We start from the raw sequence: 25,436 nt of genomic DNA, 5'->3' as shown, positions 1-25,436 counted from the left end.
TATATATATATATATATATATATATATATATATATATATATATATATATATATATATATATATATATATATATATATATACACACAGCGTCCAAGTAGAGAGCACTCTGGAGTCTCAAGACCCTTGAGATCTTGAGAAAAGTCTATTGTGACTGAAACGTCGACATTTTTTGTATTCTGCACAATAAAGCAGTATTTATTTTGATATAATATTAAGACTCCAGAGTGCTCTCTACTTGGACGCTATACATTGGTCAGAGATTACTTGCACCGGAGCACAGAAAAGACCGGGAACATTGAGTGCTGGGACCTGGGAAGATATATATATATACACACACACACACACACACACATTACTTTCAGGCTTTTTGTTGTAAACACTGTCTTTTCAGAGAAAATGCAGTGTTTACATTACAGCCTAGTGATAACTTCACTGGCCACTCCTCCGATGGCTGTTAGAGATCCTTCCTGGGTCATGGCTGCCTAAAATGCATCCAAACATTCAGTATCTCCTCCCTCTGCATGCAGACACTGAACTTTCCTCAAAGCAATTCATTGATTCAATTCATCTCTATGAGGAGATGCTGATTGGCCAGGGCTGTGTTTGAATCATGCTGGCTCTGCCCCTGATCTGCCTCCTTGTCAGTCTAAGCCAATCCTACGGGGAAGCACTGTGATTGGATCAGGCTACCACTTCTGATGATGTCAGCAGACTGCTTGTTTTTTTTTTTTTTTTTTTAGGCAAACAGCATGCAGAGTTACAGCTTCAGGCTTGAATACAGTAAGATTTTGCTATATTTTTTGAGGCATGAGGGGCCCAGAGGGGATAGATGGTGGTTTTAACCCTATAGGGTCAGGAATACATGTTTGTGTTCCTGACTCTGTAGTGATCCTTTAAAAGAGAATAGGTCTCTCTCATTGCAGGTCTGATAGGTCATCTATACCCTAACATATTTTGTATTTTATATTTCATGTAAGCACTTCATTGTTGTACCACCCCAAAATCTTTAACTGGCTCCTAAATTCGATGAAATATCTGTCTAGACTTAGCTTAGCAGTTTGTTTTTCTAGGTTGAGAAATATCTGAGGCATACTGAAGCCACTAGAAGCCAATTCTACTTTTAATTATGCAAAAGGGAGAACTGTTTTTGGTGCGTAGCTAATTATCTAGAAGAAAAAAAATGTAAAAAAATATTTTGAGGTTTCTTACCAATTTAAGCTTTGCATCTGCATAATATAATTGGCTCTTTTGGGAGAAATAAGTAAAAACCAAAAAATAAATTAAAAAAACAACAACAATATTTCTGTGGCCAGGTGTGCTATTCAATTGCTAAAAAAAAAATACTAGTACAGGTGTTGTGTGAGAGAAGAGCCATGAGCCAGCAGGAGGAAGTCATTTGCCAACCAGCACAATGCTGAGCTCAACAAACATGATAAGATATACTGGGCTGTGTGTTTATTCAGCTCTCAGGTGCCCCCGCACTGCTATGTAATGGAAACTGAGCAAAACATCAAAGGACATAGATTAGCGAATAAAAAAATTTACTACTATGACCAGCCTGTCAATAGACAGCAGGGAAGGAGTCTTTGGACACACAGTAGTGACGTCACTAAAGTATAGTATTTTACTATATAGACAATGTGATCACGGAATTGATCGGTAACAGTCTGTCCAGTACAACACTGGGATAGTTAATGTCTTCATGGATACAAAAAATCTACCGTTTTTAAAAATCACAGCACAAAATCCTATCACTAAGCAAATTATCCCCTTATGGACAGAGGCAATTGTCCAAGTTCTTAACTCCCCCCCCACCCCCCAAAAAAAACAAAACAAAAAAAAAACATAATTAATTATGCATACAAACTTTTAAAGTGTGAGAAATATCTTTTAAAATAAAGAAATATAAAGATAAAAAAAAGTGTGAGAAATTAATTATTTTCTTACTTCTGCATGGCATGTTAACCGTGAATGTTATAATACTGTTTCACTGCATTTTAACACACATATTTGTATGCTGTGATGTCCCACAAGTAGAACGAAGCTCCCCATGTACAGGATTCATGGTTTTTGGAAAGTTACAGGGCCAGATAAAGAGCTTGCCCATTTCAGTTTTTACACATTGAGGTTTGCCAGATTGCTTTGCTGAGTCTATGTTACCTTTAAAGGGACACTATAGTCACCTGAACAACTTCAGCTTAATGAGGTTGTTTAGGTGAGTGCTACAGCTACCCGGAGCCTTTTTCTTGTAAGCACTGTATTTTCTGAGAAAATGCAGTGTTTACATTGGAAGCTTGGAACACCTCTTGTTGCAGTCAATCAGACGGCCACCAGAGGGACTTCCGAGTTCAGAGGCCCTAAAAAGGCCTCTCGTCCGATGCATTCTGGGTGAATGCATCAGACGGGCTATCAGCACACAAAGCACTGTGAACGCGCTTTGTGTGCTGACAGCCTGTCAGCACTGCTGTGGGCGTGGCTTCAGCTGACAGCTGAAGCCCGAACCCACAGGGATGCTGTCTGGCCACAATAGTGGTTGAAGGGGGGGGGTGGGGGGGGGGGGGGGACGGACGGACCTACTCTCCTCCCCCCCCCCCCGGCCCCCACCCCTGAGCGGTGAGTGGGGGCCCTAAAAATAAGGGTGGCACATACTGCCCCCCCGGCCCCCACCCCTGTGCGGCCGGTGGGGGCACTAAAATTATCAATAAGGGGGGACCTATTGTCCCCCCCCGGCCCCCACCCCTGTGCGGTGGGTGGGGGCCTTAAAATAAAAAATAAGGGGGGGACATACTGGCCCCCCCCCGGCCCCCACCCCTGTGCGGCGGGTGGGGGCCCTAAAATTCACAATAAGGGGGGGACCTACTGTCCCCCCCCGGCCCCCACCCCTGTGCGGCGGGTGGGGGCCCTAAAATTCACAATAAGGGGGGGGACCTACTGCCCCCCCCCCCGGCCCCCACCCCTGAGCGGTGGGTGGGGGCCCTAAAATTCACAATAGGGGGGGGACCTACTGTCCCCCCCCGGCCCCCACCCCTGTGCGGCGGGTGGGGGCCCTAAAATTCACAATAAGGGGGGGGACCTACTGCCCCCCCCCCCGGCCCCCACCCCTGAGCGGTGGGTGGGGGCCCTAAAATTCACAATAGGGGGGGGACCTACTGTCCCCCCCCGGCCCCCACCCCTGTGCGGCGGGTGGGGGCCCTAAAATTCACAATAAGGGGGGGGACCTACTGCCCCCCCCCCGGCCCCCACCCCTGAGCGGTGGGTGGGGGCCCTAAATACAAAGGGGGTGGGGACCCTAGTTAACCCCCCCCCCCCCCACAAAAAAAAAAAAACTTATCTCCCTACCTACCCCCCTCACCCTAAAAATAATGAGGGGGGACCATTAACTAAAAACCTGTAAAAAAAATGAGATAAAATCAACTTACCATTCGATGTTTTCTTTCTTCTAAAATCTTCTTTCTTCAGCCCCAAAAAAGGCCAAATAAAAATCCATAATAACCGACGCAATAAAAAAAAAAAAAAAAAAAACCCGAGCGCAAAAAAAATAATCCATCTTCACCCATGGAGGGCTCCGCGCAGACTGAGCTCCGCAGGGCGGGGGAAGGCTTATAAAGCCTTGCCCCGCCCTGCAATTAGGCTAAGAACACTCTGATTGGTGGGTTTAAGCCAATCAGAGTGCTCTTTGTCATTTTACAAGCGTGGGAAAGTTCTTTGGAATTTTCCCACGCTTGTAAAATGACACAGAGCAATGTGATTGGATGGCTTGAAATCCATCCAATCACAGTGCTCTTTGTCATTTTACAAGCGTGGGAAAGTTCTTTGGAATTTTCCCACGCTTGTAAAATGACACAGAGCACTGTGATTGGATGGATTTCAAGCCATCCAATCACATTGCTCTGTGTCATTTTACAAGCGTGGGAAAATTCCAAAGAACTTTCCCACGCTTGTAAAATGACACAGAGCACTGTGATTGGATGGCTTGAAATCCATCCAATCACAGTGCTCTGTGTCATTTTACAAGCGTGGGAAAATTCCAAAGAACTTTCCCACGCTTGTAAAATGACAAAGAGCACTCTGATTGGCTTAAACCCACCAATCAGAGTGTTCTTAGCCTAATTGCAGGGCGGGGCAAGGCTTTATAAGCCTTCCCCCGCCCTGCGGAGCTCAGTCTGCGCGGAGCCCTCCATGGGTGAAGATGGATTATTTTTTTTGCGCTCGTTTTTTTTTTTTTTTTTTTTTTTTTAATTGCGTCGGTTATTATGGATTTTTATTTGGCCTTTTTTGGGGCTGAAGAAAGAAGATTTTAGAAGAAAGAAAACATCGAATGGTAAGTTGATTTTATCTCATTTTTTTACAGGTTTTTAGTTAATGGTCCCCCCTCATTATTTTTAGGGTGAGGGGGGTAGGTAGGGAGATATTTTTTTTTGGGGGGGGAGGGTTAACTAGGGTCCCCCCCCCCTTTGTATTTAGGGCCCCCACCCACCGCTCAGGGGTGGGGGCCGGGGGGGGACAATAGGTCCCCCCCCTTATTGATAATTTTAGGGCCCCCACCCGCCGCTCAGGGGTGGGGGCCGGGGGGGGGACAGTAGGTCCCCCCCCTTATTGATCATTTTAGGGCCCCCACCCGCCGCTCAGGGGTGGGGGCCGGGGGGGGGACAGTAGGTCCCCCCCCTTATTGATCATTTTAGGGCCCCCACCCGCCGCTCGGGGGTGGGGGCCGGGGGGGGGACAGTAGGTCCCCCCCCTTATTGATCATTTTAGGGCCCCCACCCGCCGCACAGGGGTGGGGGCCGGGGGGGGACAGTAGGTCCCCCCCCTTACTGATCATTTTAGGGCCCCCACCCGCCGCTCAGGGGTGGGGGCCGGGGGGGGGCAGTAGGTCCCCCCCCTTATTGATAATTGTAGGGCCCCCACCCGCCGCTCAGGGGTGGGGGCCGGGGGGGGGACAGTAGGTCCCCCCCTCATTGATAATTTTAGGGCCCCCACCCGCCGCACAGGGGTGGGGGGCCGGGGGGGGACAGTAGGTCCCCCCCCCTCATTGATAATTTTAGGGCCCCCACCCGCCGCACAGGGGTGGGGGCCGGGGGGGGACAGTAGGTCCCCCCCTCATTGATAATTTTAGGGCCCCCACCCGCCGCACAGGGGTGGGGGCCGGGGGGGGGACAGTAGGTCCCCCCCCTCATTTATAATTTTAGGGCCCCCACCCGCCGCACAGGGCGGGTGGGGGCCCTAAATTATTATTGATAATTTTAGAAAGCGAGCTGAGCTGTCAGTCAGACAGCTCAGCTCGCGAACGCGCATTCCGCGCACATGCGCGGTAAAGCGCTCAGGTTCTTCATAGGGCGGCATTCAATGCCGCTCTATGAAGAACGCGATTGGTCCAGCGCGAAGCCGTCCCATTGGGCCCCGCGATTTCGTCATTTTGACGAAAAAGGGGGCGCGGCCTAGCGGGGAGCTCGGCGCTGGAACGGAGGTAAGTTTTTAATATAAAAACACCGATTTTTTTTTTTTTAATGAATGAAAGTTCATATAAAAGCAAGAAGGAAGGCTGGGGGACCTGTCTTTCTTGCTTTTATATGGTGACTATAGAGTCCCTTTAAGGCAGTATGGCAGCCCATTATTGAAATTTCTTGTTATATAATTATCAATACATAACCAATGAGAACGCTGCCTATGATGTTGAAACAATCACACTCTTCTAGTAACACTTTTATCATTGGCGATTTTGTGAAAAATCTTATTAAAAAACTTAAAGTGATCATAATACTTCTGAAGAAACGTTATTGAAACATTAACAGAACTACAGGGCACCTTCTGAACTCAATACCAAAAAGGATCTGATAAATCACACAAAGCACTTTAGAAATAAATAACTAATACCCCAAAAATTGGCAGCGTTTTCTCATGAACAGAGCTAAATACCTCCTCAGATGCTGATGTGTGGAAGCAACATCACCAAAGTTATTAAACAATTCCTGGTTGAGCAATTATAGTAAATGAAGTATAATTAAGCACTGTTTCACTAATTATGTAGAAAAATTGTCAACACAACAAATGCACATGTATTGTATACCCTAAATATCGGATTTAAATAACGACAATAGCATACATGCACATCAATTCTGATTTGGACCATAACAGGATAATGACATACATGTAATTTTTTTTTATCACTTCACTAAAATGGCGTTAAACAGGAAGGTTAAATCTTTTGAAGATGGACCAATTTGTTTGTCATTAATTTCACAATTTAACAATGACAACCGCAGTTAAGCCTTATTTTAACATGATACGTTTTAAAACTTTACATGCAGAAAAGTACTAGAGTGCCCTGAGGGTGCCCCCACCCTCAGGGACCCACTCCCGCCCGGCTCTGGAAAGGGGAAAGTGTTAAAAACTTACCTTTTTCCAGCCGTGGGCGGAGAGCTCTCCTCCTCCGATCCTCCTCTTCTCCTCCCCGTCGGCTGAATGCGCACGCGCGGCACGAGCTGCGCGCGCATTCAGCCGGTCACATAGGAAAGCATTCATAATGCTTTCCTATGGACGCTTGCGTGCTCTCACTGTGAAAATCACAGTGAGAATCACGCAAGCGCCTCTAGCGGCTGTCAGTGAGACAGCCACTAGAGGAAATAGGGGAAGGCTTAACCCATTCACAAACATAGCAGTTTCTCTGAAACTGCTATGTTTATGAAAAAATGGGTTAACCCTAGAAGGACCTGGCACCCAGACCACTTCATTAAGCTGAAGTGGTCTGGGTGCCTAGAGTGGTCCTTTAACTCAATATCATAAAAAATTAAGAAAACATTAACAATCGCATGAAATAGGCGAATTGTGATCAACCCCTTGGTCTTTTTTTTGGGGGGTGGGAATAATTGGGTAAGGTTGCAGTTAGTTCTACTTACACTATCTTCACTACCTCACAATTTTATATATTATACAATTTTATATATATATATATATATATATATATATATTTTTTTTTTTCCTCTGGTCAAATAATTCCCATCCTATCCCTCAAAATCCCACGTGCCCGACAGTTATCTCATCCCCCAGACACACATCCATCATTTCTATGTCAAAAGTTATTTCTATTTCAGTTTAATAAAAATCTCTACTCCCCTCTTTGTACATGATGAGATAAATGGTGTACCTTACTATGGTGGTAATCCTTAACACAGTGTTTTTACATTGTCAGAACAACTATCTATGCAGAGGAAGTGTCTTTATGATGTAATATTGTGACTGTGACATATGTGATGTCATCAGCTGACCTGCACAACATGGGATTTAAGACACATAATGATTACGTGGTTATAAAAGAAATGTTGATAAGGACTAAAGTCTACACTACAATTATTTTGTTTACACATTTGTATATAATATACCAATCATATATTGATTAAGTATTTCATCTAACATTGCCAGTAAACAAACCCTGCCTTATAAAAAAAAAACCATGATCAAAACACCCGAAGCTCTCTGTCTGTGTAAACTGCCCTGCCTTACACTCACCTGTTCTTGTAACCATCTGCACAAGTTATCCTAACTAATATAAGGGGGACATTCCCAATAGATGTGTCAACGTAATGTTCGGAATAAAACCCAAATGTATTAACCCTCAGGATACACCATGTCACCTAAGGCTCCGTTGATATTAATCCTTCATGGCAAATGTGTCACTGTCACATGGCCTTCCACCACTCACTCTGATCTCAAGAGATCTGTTGTTAGTTACTGGTGTTATTTTTTTGTGTGTGTTTTTTTCCTTTCGTTATTCATAGCCCTTACCTCATCTTACTAGACCTAATACAAAACGATGTATTTTATCTTGTACAATCTGGCTATGTTTCACAACCATTAACATGTTCAGTATTGACATGTTTTGTCAGCTTATCTCTTCCCTCAATAAAAAAAAAAAAAAATCAGAATGTCAAATAAAAACTAAACAAATCCTTACCAAACATTTCCTGTTTTACACATACAGGCTTTGCTGTTGAGTTTTATAATCCTCTGGTTTATGCAGGCACTCTTAGTTTAATAAAACCTGTCATTTAAAGACACACAGATATTTTCCATAGCCATATTTTTGCAGCAAAGCATCTTCCCCTACCTACAACCATATTACTACAAGTACAGACATTTCCACTCAGCTCAAACATGTTGTCAGTCACCCGCATAAAATCCTGCTCTTTTTCCCACAGCTAAAATATCCCTCCATATCACTACCAAAAATATTAACATACATTCACAAACGCTGAATCTTATCTTTGCGTGTTTTTATACAAGGTTTCTCTGCCAAGGTGATATTTTCCTGCAGTTCTATTTCTAAGTCTGTATTTCTATATTTCACAGTCGTCTTCGTATTTCTATGTTTTACGGTCATCATCTAAGTTCTAAAATGACTTTCTATTTGTACAGGACCTATGGTTAATGAAATGGTATACCTTTTGCTGCAGCAATCCTTAATCTTCTAGTACATCTAACTGCTAATAGCTTGACTTCCTCTGACTAGGTACCTCTGCAGAGAAAAGATCTTTATGATGCAATTCACCGATTATGACACGTGTCTTTTGTCATCAACTACACTGTGCATGCCATTTACCTTGTTAAAACTAAAAGGATAGTGAGGGTAGATCATGGACAGATAAAATCATCCCAGTCTAGAAATGTATCTATTAATGTCACATAGATAGATAGATAGATAGATAGATAGAATACACTATAAACGTCCGATGCTTCTCACATTACTGATCAAAGAGTACCTCCTTTTACAGAGGAATGTGTATACCAGAGTGTCTTATAAACAAATACAATAATTGTCAAGCTGCTCAAAACACTAATGTGGAAATAGCCTCTATTCCACAAGAACAACGTTTAAAATTATAAGTGCGGTGTAAGTGACAAAGAACTTATACCAGTAAGTGGAGCGCTTTAACACATATAGCTTACCAAAATGGTCAAAATGATCTTTCATTCAATGGTGGTATGCAAGGTACATATCGAGAAAAAATATAAAGGGTACAATATAGTGCAGATGGTTTCAGGATAATAATAAAATACAACACAATTGTAACTGATGAAAACAGTCCTTGACAAAAGTTCAAATTCTCAAGAAAAATAACTGACTTATGATCTGCTACCATTAACAAAAAGTCAATACACATTGGTTCGATATTAGGAACGGAACACGCCAGGGATGCCCTTTGGCCACCCTGATGTACGTTCTTTCTATCGTACCTCTTGCACCGCAAATTAGGAAGTCTACAAATATTTTAGGGATACCAACGGGCGAGAAGGAACAAAAAATAACATTATTTGCAGACGCTATAATATTAACCCTCACTCACCCAGAAACCTCTATTCCCTCGGTAATGAAGTATATAGAGGATTTTAGTTGTTTCTCAAACTATAAAATAAATTTACAAAAACCCCAAATAATATACCGAAATTTAACTCAAGATCAGGTAAAATCACTTAAATCAAAATATAAATATAATTGGGACTCACAAACAAATTAAAAGGGTCTAACGAAATATGAAAAATATTTGTTAATAAATGTACTAATGGCAATGAAGATCTGTGTCTCAAGATATTGGAAGAGTTCAAATATTCCGCCCGTAATAGAAATTTTAACTCAAATTAATCACCAAGGAGATATGGAAAAAGCGTTCTTTTTTAATAACAGTAATATTCCGAAATATAATAAAATTTGGTCCAGATGGTTTGAATATTACAACAGGCTAAATTGATCTTAAATTATTCAACTGGGCATAGATAGTAAATTCATGGACACGTCTGGTTATATCTATCAGCCTCGACTATCCAATAACTACTTGATGGTACTCTCTTCCCTGCGCCTCCCCAGCACGCCTACGCGCCTCTCCCCCCATTTACTAAATAATATATAAGGTACATTATACCCATGTTATGGTTTCTATTTCTTATTTTTATGTTTTTGGATCCTTTGTATGTTTTATGGTACTGCAAAGCATAAGCTAACGATAACTGCAGTAATCTCCATTGTTTGAGAGATTGGAGAAACTGCAGATTTATAGTTTACTCCTATTTTAGAGAGAAACATTTAGTAAAGTCTGCATATTACCATTGTTGTATGCATTTATTTATGTCATGTGATTATCAGAATGTATAACGAAAAAAGGAAAATGTTCGGTAAAACTATGAATTATTACTGTTTGTGTTGATACTTCGGACTGTCTTTTTATATGGAAATACAAAAAAAATAACAAAAGGTCAGTGTAACAAAAAATGGGGTGAATGATCCCCAGCCTTGGATCCAGATCATCCCACTACTTTGTACAGCTATGGTACCATCTAGGACTTCCACAGAAATTATTCATGGTAAGAGCGTCTTCCCTTTAAACACTGCAGAGGGAGGTATCATCGACAATCCTTCTTTGAGGTAGATATTCCTATGCCCGCTCCCAATACTGTCTTTACAAAGATATTTGGCTTAAAGGCCACAGACAGCACACACTGAAAAGTTCTATTACAAGCACACACTAAAAAAAGAATAATCAATATAAAAAAAGAAACAGGATCCCTGAAATAATCAACTTGAGAGATGTGCGGAACAATTCCAAGCAATATGATATGGCCTAACCCACGGAGAGGCCGAAATCAAGGTGGGCACAAACAAAATAACTCAACAAAACCAAAACAAAACCTAGAATTTGAGCTGTATATCTGTTCAACCATAATTTACTGCTTTCATATTAAGCACCACCCACACTTATTATATATGATTTTATTCAGGAGAAATAGGGCCTTCATTTAACATCAAATATTTATATAAAAAACATAATTTAATTAAACAAAACGTTAATTCTACACACTAAAAATGATGATACGGATTTGTAAATACTGTAAGTATGTGATATGTTGTCTAAAAACATCTCCTATAGAATATATTTTTCCAGTTTTCAGGAAATATATGTGTCGGTTATCCTGTAATTACACATTATTTTAGTAATTAGCACTTTGTGATCACTGAAGTCCCTAATGATATTACAGAGCTGATTGCAGGTCAGGAACGTACGCAGTCATACACGATAAATTAGAATTTTAACATAAATCAATTAATCAACTACTCGAACAGAACAAATCATTAGACAAATCAGACGAAGTGACTTCCTGCATACTAAACAATTGCATTAAAATGTGAAATTATAACTACACAGACATTGTGCATAACATCCATTCTAAAAGTAGGAATATAGTTTGAATCACAATCATCTGATCCTCAGAGAATCTGGTAAAAATACACAATTTTAGTCCCCCTAAAAAAGATTAATGTGTTTTGTATTTATTACCCAATTCATTACACATTTTTTCCTATAAACTAGATCCATTATCAAAATTCTTCTGGCATGTGGTTCCCATGAAAATGAACATTGCCCACCTCAAATAAATAATTGGTTATAATTTAAGATGGAAGGATTATAAATATATATTTTGTTTTTTGCTTGCGATCTGAAAAGTATGATGGATATTCTTAGTTCCTTAAATCTACCTGGAGTATTCGTTTAACTATAGATCTCCCTCAAAGCAAATAAATTAGTAGCATTCGCTCTCTAGCCCTTACTTGCAATGGAAGACTGTGTATGATCTTCACAGTAAGAAACTCTGTGCCCTGGCAATCACAAACTGTAGTTGCTATCAGTGAAGGAGCAGATCTTCAAGTATCAGATAGTACAGTCAAGTGGCCTGGCTGCACTGTCGACTCCTGCAACCGTGGGTCAGCATCACTGGCCTGGGGCGCGCAGCTGCCAGGTGACCATCAGGAGAGAGCGCACAGTGCTACCACCGTGACGGTCACTGTATGTGCTCACTGCGAGAGCACTTACTGTCAGATCGGATACCACGGTCTGCTTGGAGACACGTGGAGAAGATGGGGGAGAGACGCGTGGAGAAGATGGGGGAGAGACGCGTGGAGAAGATGGGGGAGAGACACATGTAGAAGATGGGGAGAGACACATGGAGAAGATGGGGAGAGACACATGGAGAAGATGGGGAGAGACACATGGAGAAGATGGGGAGAGACACATGGAGAAGATGGGGAGAGACACATGGAGAAGATGGGGAGAGACACATGGAGAAGATGGGGAGAGACACATGGAGAAGATGGGGAGAGACACGTGGAGAAGATGGGGAGAGACACGTGAAGAAGATGAGGGAAAGACATGTGGAGAAGATGAGGGAAAGACATGTGGAGAAGATGAGGGAAAGACATGTGGAGAAGATGGGGAGAAACATCTGGAGGGGATGGGGATAGACACATGGAGGGGATAGACACATGGAGGGGATGGATAGAGACACATGGAGGAGATGGAGAGAGACTCATGGAGGAGATGGAGAGAGACTCATGGAGGAGATGGAGAGAGACTCATGGAGGAGATGGAGAGAAACTAATGGAGGAGATGGAGAGAAACTAATGGAGGAGATGGAGAGAGACACATGGAGGAGCTGAGGGGTGGGAGAGACACATAGAGCGGCTGGTATGGGGTGAGACACATGGAGGAGCTAAGGGGGAAGAATGAGACACATGGAGGGTTGGGGGGAATGAGACACATGGAGGGACTGGGTGGAATGAGACACAAAGAGGGGCTCAGGGCATTTTTCACAAAGGGCCCGATGACTTCTAGTTACGCTTCTGAGTACAGTGTACATAAAAATAAAGAATAAAGTGGTAAATATTATTAGAATGGTATTCAACATGAAAATAAAATGAATACAATTTCAAAACACCATCTTAAATAAGCTGAGCTGTCTGCATGGACTGCTTACACTTCACTAATCCGTATCTATATCTTTTTGTTCACTTTTCCTTCACTTCTGGAATCCAATTTTCTCCAAAGACAGATGCAGCCCTAAGCTAATTGCATTCATCTTTAGTCCAAGAGTTTCTAGATACCAGCAAATCATGTTTATGTCCTTTCTTACTCCCATTGTACAGCACACTCACCCAATGAATGGTAAATGTAACCATAAAGTTTCACTGCTCAATTCTCTGCCATTTAGCAGTTAAATCACTTTTCTTATGCAGCCCTAGTCACACATCCCTGCATGTGACTTGTACAGACTTCCTAAACACTTCCTGTAAAGAGTAATTTAATGTTTAAACTTCCTTTATTGCAAATTATATTTACATTTAAAATGTCTTCTCTCCTGTTCTGTTAATAGCTTGTTAGACTCTGCAAGAGTCACCTAAATGTTATTAAAGCTCAATCTACAGAGAAGGAGATAAAAAAAAAAAAAAAAAAAAAAAAAACACCTTTTTAAAAAGTAAGCTATACTGATTGAAATGAAACCATTTTATTTTATGCAAGCTGTGTGACTGACAGTCAGGGGCGGTGTGGGTAGGGATGCATAAACAGAAACAAATGTGATTTAACTCCTAAATGACAGAGAATTGAGCAGTGAAATTTCAGAGGCATGATCTATACACCAAAACTGCTTCATAAAGCTAAAAAGTTGTTTTGGTGACTATAGTGCCTATGTAAGGGGACACTATAGTCACCAGAACAACTACAGCTTATTTAATTTGTTCTGGTGAGCAGAATTATTCCCTTCAGGCTTTTTGCTGTTAACACTGCCTTTTCAGAGAAAATGCAGTGTTTACATTACAGCCTAGTAATAACTTCACTGGCCACTCCTCAGATGGCTGTTAGAGATCCTTCCTGGGTCATGGCTGCCTAAAATGCATCCAAACATTCAGTGTCTCCACCCTCTGCATGCAGATACTGACATTTCCTCATAGAGATTCATTGATTCAATTCATTTCTATGAGGAGATGTTGATTGGCCAGGGCTGTGTTTCAATCATGCTGGCTCTGCCCTTGATCTGCCTCTTTGTCAGTCTCAGTCAATCCTATGGGGAAGCACTGTGATTGGATCAGGCTACCACTTCTAATGATGTCAGCAGACTGCTTGTTTTTCTGAGTCTATGCAGAGTTACAGCTTCAGGCTTGAAACAATAAAATTTTTACTATATTTATGGAGGCATGAGGGACCCAGGGGGCTAGATAGTGGTGTTAACATGATAGGGTCAGGAATACATGTTTGTGTTCCTGTCCCTATAGTGCTCCTTTAACAAATTGACTAACAAGCTATTCTCCAAAGCACAAGCTTATATTACGTCTTTAGTGGCCAGATCTGATAGATGTTATTAGAGATCTGGCTGTAATAAAATGTGTTTCAGTCTGGTTTGTGGCACAACATTATCTAAAAATACTGTTCAAAGCAGCAACCAATCTAACTTTCAGTGTACTGGTGGTAACCATACAAGGCACAGAAGGACACCAGAGTCATCATATATACTTCCTGAGAGATAATGTAAATAATATTGCCTTTGTACTGGGACAGATTGTCAGACTGGTTTACTCATTGTCCTCAACTTTGAATGACATACAACAATTTAAAAAGTGTGGATCTAGCAGATAAGTCTGTTTGTCAAATTAGAAATATTTTTTTTTCCAATTTAGTGCAGAGGAGTCAAGAGAGAAATTACTTTAAACGTTTAAACATCTTGCATATCACATACAGAAACTATGACTATGAAACGGAACCCCCCTTAGTGACATTACTTTGTTCGATATAAATTTTTATTTCTTTAATTAGTCTGCATTTCTGGTCTTCCAACGCAAGCAACGTTAAAAGCAGCTGGAATTCTATTTATATTCATACTATGAAAGTTCGTTGCCACAGAAGGAAAATCTACCTATTGTCTTTAGACTATTGCACAATTAAATTTATTGCGGGAGCTCTTACAAGAAATTAGTTTAATTGCTGAACAAATCATAAGTAAATAGACGGCACCACGCACCAGCATTGATCAAATGCAGCATGAGTACTGAACAAATTACAGAGTTTCCCCCACTTATAAATTAAGAAAAGATGGCATTTAACACCATATAATTAAGTTCAATTTTGGGTTAAAAAAAATAAATAAAAAATGGACATTGCTACATTATGCTGATTCTAAAATGCATAGTCCATGGGTGTACCGAATAACACAGAGTATAAAGACATTTTTAATTAAGACAAAATTGGTTAATATTTTAAATCAATTATCAATATGGTCAAATACAGAGAAGTGTAGAATACACTAGAAGTCGTCGCCTCATGACGTTAACTTAAAACGGGGGGGGGGGGGGGGGAGAGGGAGATCGGGAAGCTAACCGAGCAGGTCGCACATGGAGCTCCTAAGATTCAGCTGAATAACCCGCTGATGACTTGAGGTCTACGTGAAAATTGAGAACAGAGGAAACGGCTGGTCCTCTGTCAAAGCTTGATTCCAGCCTCATATGGGCCCTCTTCCCCCCTTTGGACTGGCAGGGGTCATCTTGGTCATCTCATTGGCCCATTTTCAGAGGCTTTCCGTCCGAGCGCACGCAAGAACCCAAAGGCCTGCTGCCTAAGATGGAGGACAACGCATGGAGTTCAAACCTGCAGATACCTCCCCAGACTGACCCGTTCATGTTGGCTTCAGACAATATATGCGCCATATTCTGGGGAAAACTCACTACATGAGCAGCCACCATGCTACCTTACAAGCTGGGCATCACAGCAATCTCCTGCAAGGAGCGGATGGTAAAATGGAAAAAAAGGAGGCGAAAGCAGACGTTACCTCGAGGTCAGCTCTCTATCAAATCCTGACATCATGTCACACATTGGCGCTCCCGTGTGAGACACACATTGCGCCACTAGAGGGATGGTGTTCAGCTGTGCTTACAGTGTGTGATGAGTCCATCCAGAGGCCCAGTTTCGGAGGATGGCCTAGATGGGTATCCCGGAGAAGCAGTGTGGGCCTGCATCTGTGCTTGGAGCTGGTGGGGTGTCCCCCCACAGTTCGACAGTCTCCAGTACTATAGAGGCAGTGGCCCCCCTCCCAGAGGCAACAGCTGAGCTGGCTGCCATCCACCCCAACGTCTAGGCGAGAAACATATTTGATAGTCATGTTTCATTTCCAGTTACCGTATTGATCTTTGCATGCACAACATCTGCTTTAGCCTAACTCGAAAAACCCAGTGATGATTACTGCCTGTTAATTTTGCCTTGCATATTCGTATTTTATTTATTTTATTTCGACCAATCCTAGTTACAATTACTACCAGTGTGAAGGTCAAGCCTATTTGTCAGATAATCTCTCAAGTTAATGTCCTATGCACTGTGTAATGTTTCTCTTGTATAGTTTATTTTACTTTTAAAAACAAAATGTGCAGTACCATGGACATGTACAGTATACTCTCTTATGAAACACTGTAATGTTTTTAATAAAAAGTGATAATTATTGAAATATAAAATAAAGAATTAAAAAAAAAAAAAAAAAAAAACTCCAATTGGATAAATACTTCCAAAAACATAACATACAGGGATATAATTTCTAATTAGTGGGTTAATAGCTGCTTGATCCAAGGAGACATCTGACTGCTATTTTGGGGTCAAGAAGGAATTTTTTCCTAGTTTGTTGCAAAATTGGAAGTGCTTCATACTGGTTTTTTTTGCCTTCTTTTGCATCAACAGCAAAAACATGTGTGAGGAAGGCTGAACTTGATGGACGCAAGTCTCTTTTCAGCTATGTACCGTATTTATTCGAGTATAACGCGCACACGTGTATAACGCGCACCCCTAATTTTCGATTAAAAATCGGTATAAAATTTCATACCGATTTTTAATCTAAAATTAGGGTGCTTGTTATACTCTAATAAATATTCGAGTGGGTGCTCGATAATACCGACCGCCGGGCTCATTACAAGCCCGGCGGTCCTGGGGGGGTGGGCAGCAAGCGTTTACTCACCTCCGTGCAGCTCCTCCAGCTTCCCAGTGTACATCTCGCGAGACCCGCGGCCAGCTCTGACGACGTCAGAGCGTCAGAGCTGGCCGCGGGTCTCGCGAGATTTACACTGGGAAGCTGGAGGAGCTGCACGGAGGTGAGTAAATGCTTGCTGCCCACCCCCCCAGGACCGCCGGGCTTGTAATGAGCCCGGCGGTCCTGGAAGGTATATTTATTCGAGTATAACGCGCACCCTTAATTTTAAATTAAAAAATCGGTTTAAAAAAATGCGCGTTATACTCGAATAAATACGGTAACTATGTAACTATGTAAGATTTTTATCAAAGACTGGTTGTATTTTTTAATGCACCCTGATTTATACTCAAGATAAAGTAGGGGATTTTATATATTATAGGCATTCCTTTGGAAGATTGTTAAAGGCTCAGGGAGGCTGATATTAACCTCCTGATGATCAATCTGGATGATATTCCATGTTGTTGTGCTTGTGCGGCAAAACGCTGTGCCAATCAGCATCTCCTCACAGAGATGCATTGAATCAAAGCATCTTTATGGGGAATGTTCAACGCCTCCATGCAGACAACTGAACGCCAGTGCTGCACACTGTGGAACCGTTGGAGTAAATTGTGTACTCTTCCTATATGCCCCATGTTTTGTTATATGGGGTCAATGTATTTCTGACAGGGACGGTTAAGCAATCCATCAATTGGTTGTCATCTTCGGTAGACACTACTTCCGTGATTAATGTATGCCATATATCTAAACCACTTTGCAGCTACTGCTCTACAAGCAGCTGGTGTAATTTTTATTGGAGAGCATGTATGAGTGGTGACTGCCAATATCCAGCAACTTCGCACAGCCATTGAAGAGGAGTGGACCAACATTCCACAGGCCACAATCAACAACCTGATCAGATTTGTGAACAATATTTGAGAGAAATAAGCCATTTGTTTACATAGAAAAAATCTTAGATCTTTGAGTTCAGCTCATGAAAAATGGGGGCAAAAACAAAAGTGTTGCGTTTATAATTTTGTTCAGTGTAGATAGATACACACACACACACACACACATATATATATTTTTTTTTTACAGTGGCGTGTCCAGTGTGCTCTGAAACATGGTAAATAAAATATTGTTTAAACAAATTTAGAAATGTTGTAGCTCTTAATATGTTTATTTCATGTCTGCCAGTACACATCCTGCCTCAACATACATTCTTTTTACATTAATTAAGGAATATCTCCTAGTCTCATCACAAATTAACTTTAGGGTTGAATAAACAAATATTTTAAGCATCCCTGAGCATTAATCATTTGCTATCCTACGAATATCTGAATATTTTCTTTTACAGCAAGCATGTCAAACTCAAAGTCTAGCATGGGCCACATAAACAAGGTTTAAGTTTGTGGGCCGCAAAAAAAACCCCACAGGTTTATTTTGAATAGTACAGTATAAAAAAAGTAGGTTTATTTTGAAAAGTACAGTTTAAAATCCCCCAGCATACCACTCTACTAAACCACAGCACCCCCCTCTACTAAATCCCAGTCTCACCCCCACTATGTGACGTGGAGTTGCGTGCCTCCATGCACCGCCAGGTACTCCACGGTGTGCGCGAGGGAGCAGTGAGGAGCAGGAAGACTGAGCTCCCTCGCTGCCGCCATGAACCTCTCCTCCCTGCCGCCATAAACCTCTCCTCCCTGGCCAGGTACATTTTAGCAGAGTAGGCACCTGCAATGTGGAGAAAGCAGGTGCCTACTCTGCTTTAACACTAAGCATGCACTCGTGGATAGCTGGGCCACAAAGATGTCCATTGTGGGCAGCAAGTTTGACATGCATGTTTTACAGCATTCTTAGAAAATAATTGATGTCTCAGACTTCCCTCGTCACCCTGGAGATTTCTATAAGAGAGCAGTGCATTTCCCATAAGATCTTACAGGCGTGAGGGAAGCTCTAGCTATAACGGCTGGATCCAATGCAGGCAGTATTGCGGGTATATTTTGTGGCTGGCAGCCAGACAGCCGCCTCTGCGGGGAGAAGGAGGCAACACTGTGCCAGTGCACTGTGTATGTGCACAGTTGACATTCTGTCTGTAGGCCTCCCACGCTCCCTGTTTGTTTCGGGAAGTCCGAGGCCGCATGTCACAAGACCCGTAAACTCTGACTTCACCAAGTGTACAGAAAGAGCAGGAAGCAGGCACACAGGATGCCTGTGCACATACACAGTGCACATACACAGTGCACAGGCATCTCATTGCCTTTTATTAGATACCAGGGAGGTCCTGAGCATGCCATCTGCGTCCTGGGGTAAGTGCAGGGGATACCATATGGGTCCTGAGGTAAGTGCATGGATTCCAGGCATCTGGGTGCAGAACAAGTGCGGGGGATGCCATCTGGGTGCCTGAGCAAGATCCTGAGGGTAGAGAGATGGCACAGATATGCTGGGGACAGACAGTTGGCACCGAGAGGATGGGGACAGAGCGATGGCACAAAAAGAGGATGGGGACAGAGCGATGGCACAAAGAGAGGATGGGGAAAGAGCGATGGCACAAAGAGAGGATGGGGAAAGAGCAATGGCACAGAGAGGATGGGGACAGGGCAGTGGCACAGAGAGGATGGGGACAGGGCAGCGGCACAGAGAGGATGGCACAGAGAGGATGGGGACAGAGCGATGACACAAAGGATGGGGACAGAGTAATGACACAAAGGATGGGGACAGAGTAATGACACAAAGAGGATGGGGACAGAGCGATGGCACAGAGAAGATGGGCACAGAGAAGATGGGGATAGAGAGGATGGAGACAGAGCAATGGCACAGAGAGGATGGAGACAAAGCGATTGCACAGAGAGGATAAGGTGAAGCGATGGCACAAAGAGCATGGTGGGAGAGCAATGGCACAGGGAGGATGGCGACAGAGCAATGGCACAGAGAGGATGGAGACAGAGCGATTGCACAGAGAGGATAGGGTGAAGCGATGGCACAAAGAGCATGTGGCAGAGCAATGGCACGGGGAGGATGGCGACAGAGCAATGGTACAGAGAGGATGGAAACAGAGTAATGACACAGAGAGGATAGGGTGAAGTGATGGCACAGAGAGGCTGGTTGCAGAGAGATGGCACAGAGAAGATGGGGACAGAGCGATAACACAGCGATGGCATGGAGAGGATGGGGACAGAGCAATGGCACAGAGAGGATGGGGACAAAGCAATGGCCCAGGGAGACTGATGGCAGAGCAATGGCACAGAGGCTAATGGCAGAGCAATAGGACAGAGAGGATGGGGACAGAGTAATGACACAGAGAGGATGGGGTGACGCGATGACACAGAGAGGCTGGTGGCAGAGAGTTGGCACAGAAAGGCTGGGGGCATTGGGGTGGCACAGAGAGGCTGGTGGCAAAAAGATGGCACAGAGGCTGGGGCAGAGATGGCACAGAAATGGTGGTTAAAAAAGAAGAAAATAATTCATATATCACATATATGAATAAAATGTACTTAACTGAATAAGAACAAAAATAGCTTCCCTAGAGGTCTTTCCCACTTGAACCTCTTCAATATCAGATATGTTGGAACATGGAAAAAAGGGATACAGCTAGGAACTAAAAGAAAACAGACAACACATAGTGATGTACAGTTAAATAAAAAAAACACACTGCAATAATGGTTGCACTCACAAGATGTAAATGGAGTTAACGACTTAAAATCCACTAAGGGATATAACTGGACCGTTTCCACTGGAGGATGGTGGATGATAGGCAGACTCAGAAGCCTCAGGAGGCAATCAGGAGCCAAATCGTATAAGAAGAAAATTTATTGATGCACAATCGCCCAATATCATGGAAAATTCATGTGTAAAAACAAATGAAATAAAATCTAACGCGTTTTGTCCAACGCAGTGGACTTCATCAGAGATAAAAAATAAATTCAATGGTAGTACATGAGACAAACATGCATATAAATATACCCCCCCCCCTTCTCAGTCCCATTAAATACAAAATCCAAAAGGAGTGTATTGAAGATCAATCAGGTGTACCTAAACTCCATAACACTTTCATTGGTGGACAGAGGTGTGGGTCAATCTTCATTGGACTTGGTTACAAACATAGCTGGGTATACATAATTTGCCGATATAAATTTCCGCGGGTCCGTTCGGCTTGCGTTCCACCGGTGCGGTGTGGAACGCAAGCCGGACGGACCCGCGGAGATTTATATCGGCAAATTATGTATACCCAGCTATGTTTGTAACCAAGTCCAATGAAGAGTGACCCACACCTCTGTCCACCAATCAAAGTGTTCTGGAGTTTAGGTACACCTGATTGATCTTCAATCAACTCCTTTTGGATTTTGTATTTAATGGGACTGAGAAGGGGGGGGGGGTATATTTATATGCATGTTTGTCTCATGTACTACCATTGAATTTATTTTTATGTCTGATGAAGTCCACTGCGTTGGACGAAACGCGTTAGATTTTATTTCATTTGTTTTTACACATGAATTTTCCATGATATTGGGCGATTGTGCATCAATAAATTTTCTTCTTATACGATTTGGCTCCTGATTGCCTCCTGAGGCTTCTGAGTCTGCCTATCATCCACCATCCTCCAGTGGAAACGGTCCGGTTATATCCCTTAGAGGATTATAAGGCGTTAACTCCATTTACATCTTGTGAGTGCAACCATTATTGCAGTGTGTTTTTTAATTTAACTGTACATCACTATGTGTTGTCTGTTTTACTTTCAGTTCCTAGCTGTATCCCTTTTTTCCATGTTCCAACAGAAATGGTGGTGGCAGAGTGATACCAAAGAGAGGCTGTGGGCAGAACGATGATACAAAGAGGATGGGGCAGAAAGATGGCACAGAGAGGATGGGGCAGAGAGATGGTACAGAGATGTTCAGGGCAGAGAGATGGCACAGAGAGGCTCGGGCAGAGAGTTGGCACAGAGATGCTGAGGCAGAAAGATGGCACAGTGGTGCTGGGGGCAGAGAGATGGTACAGAGATGTTCAGGGCAGAGAGATGGCACAGAGAGGCTCGGGCAGAGAGTTGGCACAGAGAGGCTCGGGCAGAGAGTTGGCACAGAGAGGCTCGGGCAGAGAGTTGGCACAGAGAAGCTGAGGCAGAAAGATGGCACAGAGAGGCTGGGGCAGAGATGGCACAGAAATAGTGGTGGCAAAGTGATGGCACAGAGAGGCTGTGGGCAGAACAATGGTACAAAGAGGCCGGTGGCAAAGAGATGGCACAGAGAGGCTGGGGGCAGAATGATGATACAAAGAGGATGGGAGCACAGAGATGGCACAAAGAGGCTGAGGGCAGAGAAATTGCACAGAGCGGATGGGGCAAAGAGATGGCACAGAGACGTTCAGGGCAGAGAGATGGCACAGAGAGGCTCGGGGAGAGAGTTGGCACAGAGAGGCTCAGGCAGAGAGATGACTTTAGCAGGTTGTCTGGGGGCACAAATGGCACTGGCAGGCTTTTTGTAGGCACACATGGCTCATTGGCAGCATGATATACACACTTTTATGAATGTACTGCTTTTTGGTATGATATACAGGATTTATGCATTTACTCCTCATTGGCATGATATACCAAAATTATACATTTACTGCTATATGGCATCATATATTCCGAGTTCATGCATATACTGCCTTTTGGCATGCTATGCAAGGTTTATGCATTTAATGCATTAATAGCATCCCCTTGTTGGAAATCCTTCAGAACTCCTCTTTCTAAATGTTCGCCTGGTGGGGGAGATCTCCGTTATTGATGTCCAAGTGACAAATGGTCCCTGGGCTGCTCTCTATCCATTTTTCACATCTAAATGCCCAAATGCATAGCACTTTAATTATTTCTATTCAATTATTTATCTATCAACTCATCTATTTTGTTTGTGTACTTGTATCAAGTTCTGATGTTAACGGGTGGGTTGGTAAAATTACACTAGGGGCCACTAAATAGTTCTTCCTGTTGCCTGCTTTGCATCAGGTGGATTCAGATATAATTTTTTTACCAACTGGGAACTCCAGTCAGTTGCACTGGTTCCTATCCAGTAGCTATATAACTACTTTCCTTAAGTGACACTTAATTTCATCATTTGATCTTATTAAACCACACACACACACATACATGCAAACACACACATTGCCTACACTGACTTGTCTTTGTGAGGTAATGTCAGACTGCAGTCTTTTTCATGGTGACATATGACTTTATATCCCTCTCTCATATTATAAAAATGAGTCAACATAATTAATTAAGCTTTAGTACATTTCCAGCTCAAATATTTGACTCAACGCAGCCACCAGCGTGCAGCATGGCAAATTGCATGTGTTGTCATCTCCGTTCTCGCATATCTCAAGTGAGTCTCAGACACATCAATAAATAAAAATCCTTAATGAAGAAACACTTACTCACACAGACAAGGCAAGACCAAAATAGAACAAAAAGGACAGCAAGTGATAACGAGAATCAGGGAAGAAACAAATTGTATTGAGGCAATTGACCTATTTGATACCCGAGAAGCTCACACTGTGTTTCGCCGTCGTTCTCTTGTGAATGGGTTAAACATAAAAAGCGTACGCTGTTGACTGTAAAAAGAAAGATAAATATTACATCCTATATATACTTATTGAAAAGGCAATATTTTCCCCTCCAGGCTCAGTGTGAAAGGGATCATGCTATTATATCCTACAGCATCTCGCGTCTCCTGCCTTGTCTCAGTCCGCAGAGCTGGAGTTGTCATCTGTGTCCCAGAGCAATGCTTTTTCAGCTTTTGTTCGTATTTGATTACGGCTTCTGATGCTTTCCAAGCAGTGATTCACTCAGGCAGAGGCACAGCTCCTCCTCTCGCTTTCCAACCACTGACTGCAATGAAAACTGCTGCTTATGACAGCCCAGACTCACTGTGGGATGGAGAACGACATGCGAGCATCTGGCAAAATAGCGCTGAAGCTCTTTTCATTTATTTTTTTTAATGTGTTCCAAGACAGAGTAAAAAAATTTCAATCTTTCTCGTAACTTAGCAACAAAATGACTTTGTTCACGTTGCAGAAAATTACAATTGGACTTTGCAATCATGCAGGGAGAGGACACTGAGATGACATCTGTGAGTTTGAAGTCACATTGAAGACCATCACTGTTGGAAAGAGATATTCCTGTCCTGCATGCACTAATGCTTCATTTACAAACTACAGATGCTTTGTAACAATGGCACTAAATTATACTGTTGAACCACAACTTGATGAGCAGTGAATATAAAACTTAGCAGCATATCTGGGTAAAGATCTGCTGTACCCTAGCGTAGATAACACAATGCTGGCAAATAACACCTCAGATTACGCAATGGGACTACTGGACAATTCTCCGGACTATTTTGGGGTCAACAAGTCTCGAAATAATACTTCTGCTGATTCACCAGGAATTTCCATCTTTATTTCTTTTGTTTACTCCTTGGTTTGCATTGTAGGGTTGTGTGGTAACTCTATTGTGATATATGTTATCCTGCGATATGCGAAAATGAAGACTGCCACCAATATCTACATTTTAAACTTGGCCATTGCTGATGAACTCTTGATGTTGAGTGTACCTTTCCTGGTCACCTCTACTCTTCTCCGACACTGGCCGTTTGGAGCTCTGTTGTGTAGACTAGTCCTAAGTCTGGATGCCATGAACATGTTTACCAGTGTCTACGGCCTTGCTGTTCTGAGCTTAGATCGCTACGTGGCTGTGGTGCACCCCATCAGTGCTGCCCGTTACCGACGGCCAAGTGTGGCCAAGATGGTGAACCTTGGTGTTTGGATCTTTTCAATCATTATAATCCTACCCATTGTAGTTTTCTCTAGTACTGCTCCAAACAGTGATGGCACAGTGGCCTGCAACGTGATAATGCCTGAACCCTCACAACGCTGGGTTGTGGTCTTTGTGCTTTACACGTTCTTCATGGGCTTTCTCTTACCTATGGCTGCCATATGTCTCTGTTATATCCTCATTATCACAAAGATGAGAGTTGTAGCACTCAAGGCTGGCTGGCAGCAGCGGCGACGCTCTGAGCGTAAACTCACACTCATGGTAACTGTAGTAGTGACCGTTTTTGTGGTTTGTTGGATGCCTTTTTATGTAGTACAGCTAGTGGGTGTTTTTGCCAGTAGAAGTGATACCACAATTAGCCAGCTTTCCGTTGCACTTGGCTATGCCAACAGCTGTGCCAATCCTTTCCTTTATGGCTTTCTGTCAGACAATTTTAAACGTTCATTCCAGAAGGTCCTGTGTCTTAGCTGGATGGAAAATGACACAGAAGAACCAGTGGACTATTATGCTACTGCATTAAAAAGTAGAGCTTACAGTGCTGAGGAGCTGCAGAATGGTATGCTGACAACAGGCAGTACGTACCGTAATGGGACTTGCAGTTCCAGAACTCACTAAAATTTATGCCCGGACATCACTAAAAAAAATACTTTTTCCCCCCCCACTGGAAAAGGAGCTGATGTAACAATAAACACACAACATTTCTGACTATTTGCCATATCTGGTGGAAAAAATGAAATGTTAAAGTACAAGAAATAGTGTGGGACAATGAAGTGTTTTGTTTTGGGGTCATTCCAGTAGTAAGGTTTTAAGATTGTGTTCTTTCTGTATCTACAAACTG

General features: G+C 42.7%; 1 protein-coding gene across 1 annotated transcript; it reads left to right on the top strand.

Moving 5' to 3' along the window:
- Positions 1-23,652: 23,652 nt before the first annotated feature.
- SSTR1 (somatostatin receptor 1) lies at positions 23,653-25,236 on the top strand. The gene has a single exon (XM_063439011.1). It carries the CDS (start codon positions 24,104-24,106, stop codon positions 25,211-25,213), a length of 1,110 nt encoding a protein of 369 aa, XP_063295081.1. The 5' UTR covers positions 23,653-24,103; the 3' UTR covers positions 25,214-25,236.
- Positions 25,237-25,436: the final 200 nt, after the last annotated feature.

This window comes from Pelobates fuscus, chromosome 13 (genome assembly GCF_036172605.1).
Source record: "Pelobates fuscus isolate aPelFus1 chromosome 13, aPelFus1.pri, whole genome shotgun sequence".
NCBI lineage: Eukaryota > Metazoa > Chordata > Amphibia > Anura > Pelobatidae > Pelobates > Pelobates fuscus.
This window is presented reverse-complemented; position numbering and strand designations above follow the sequence as displayed.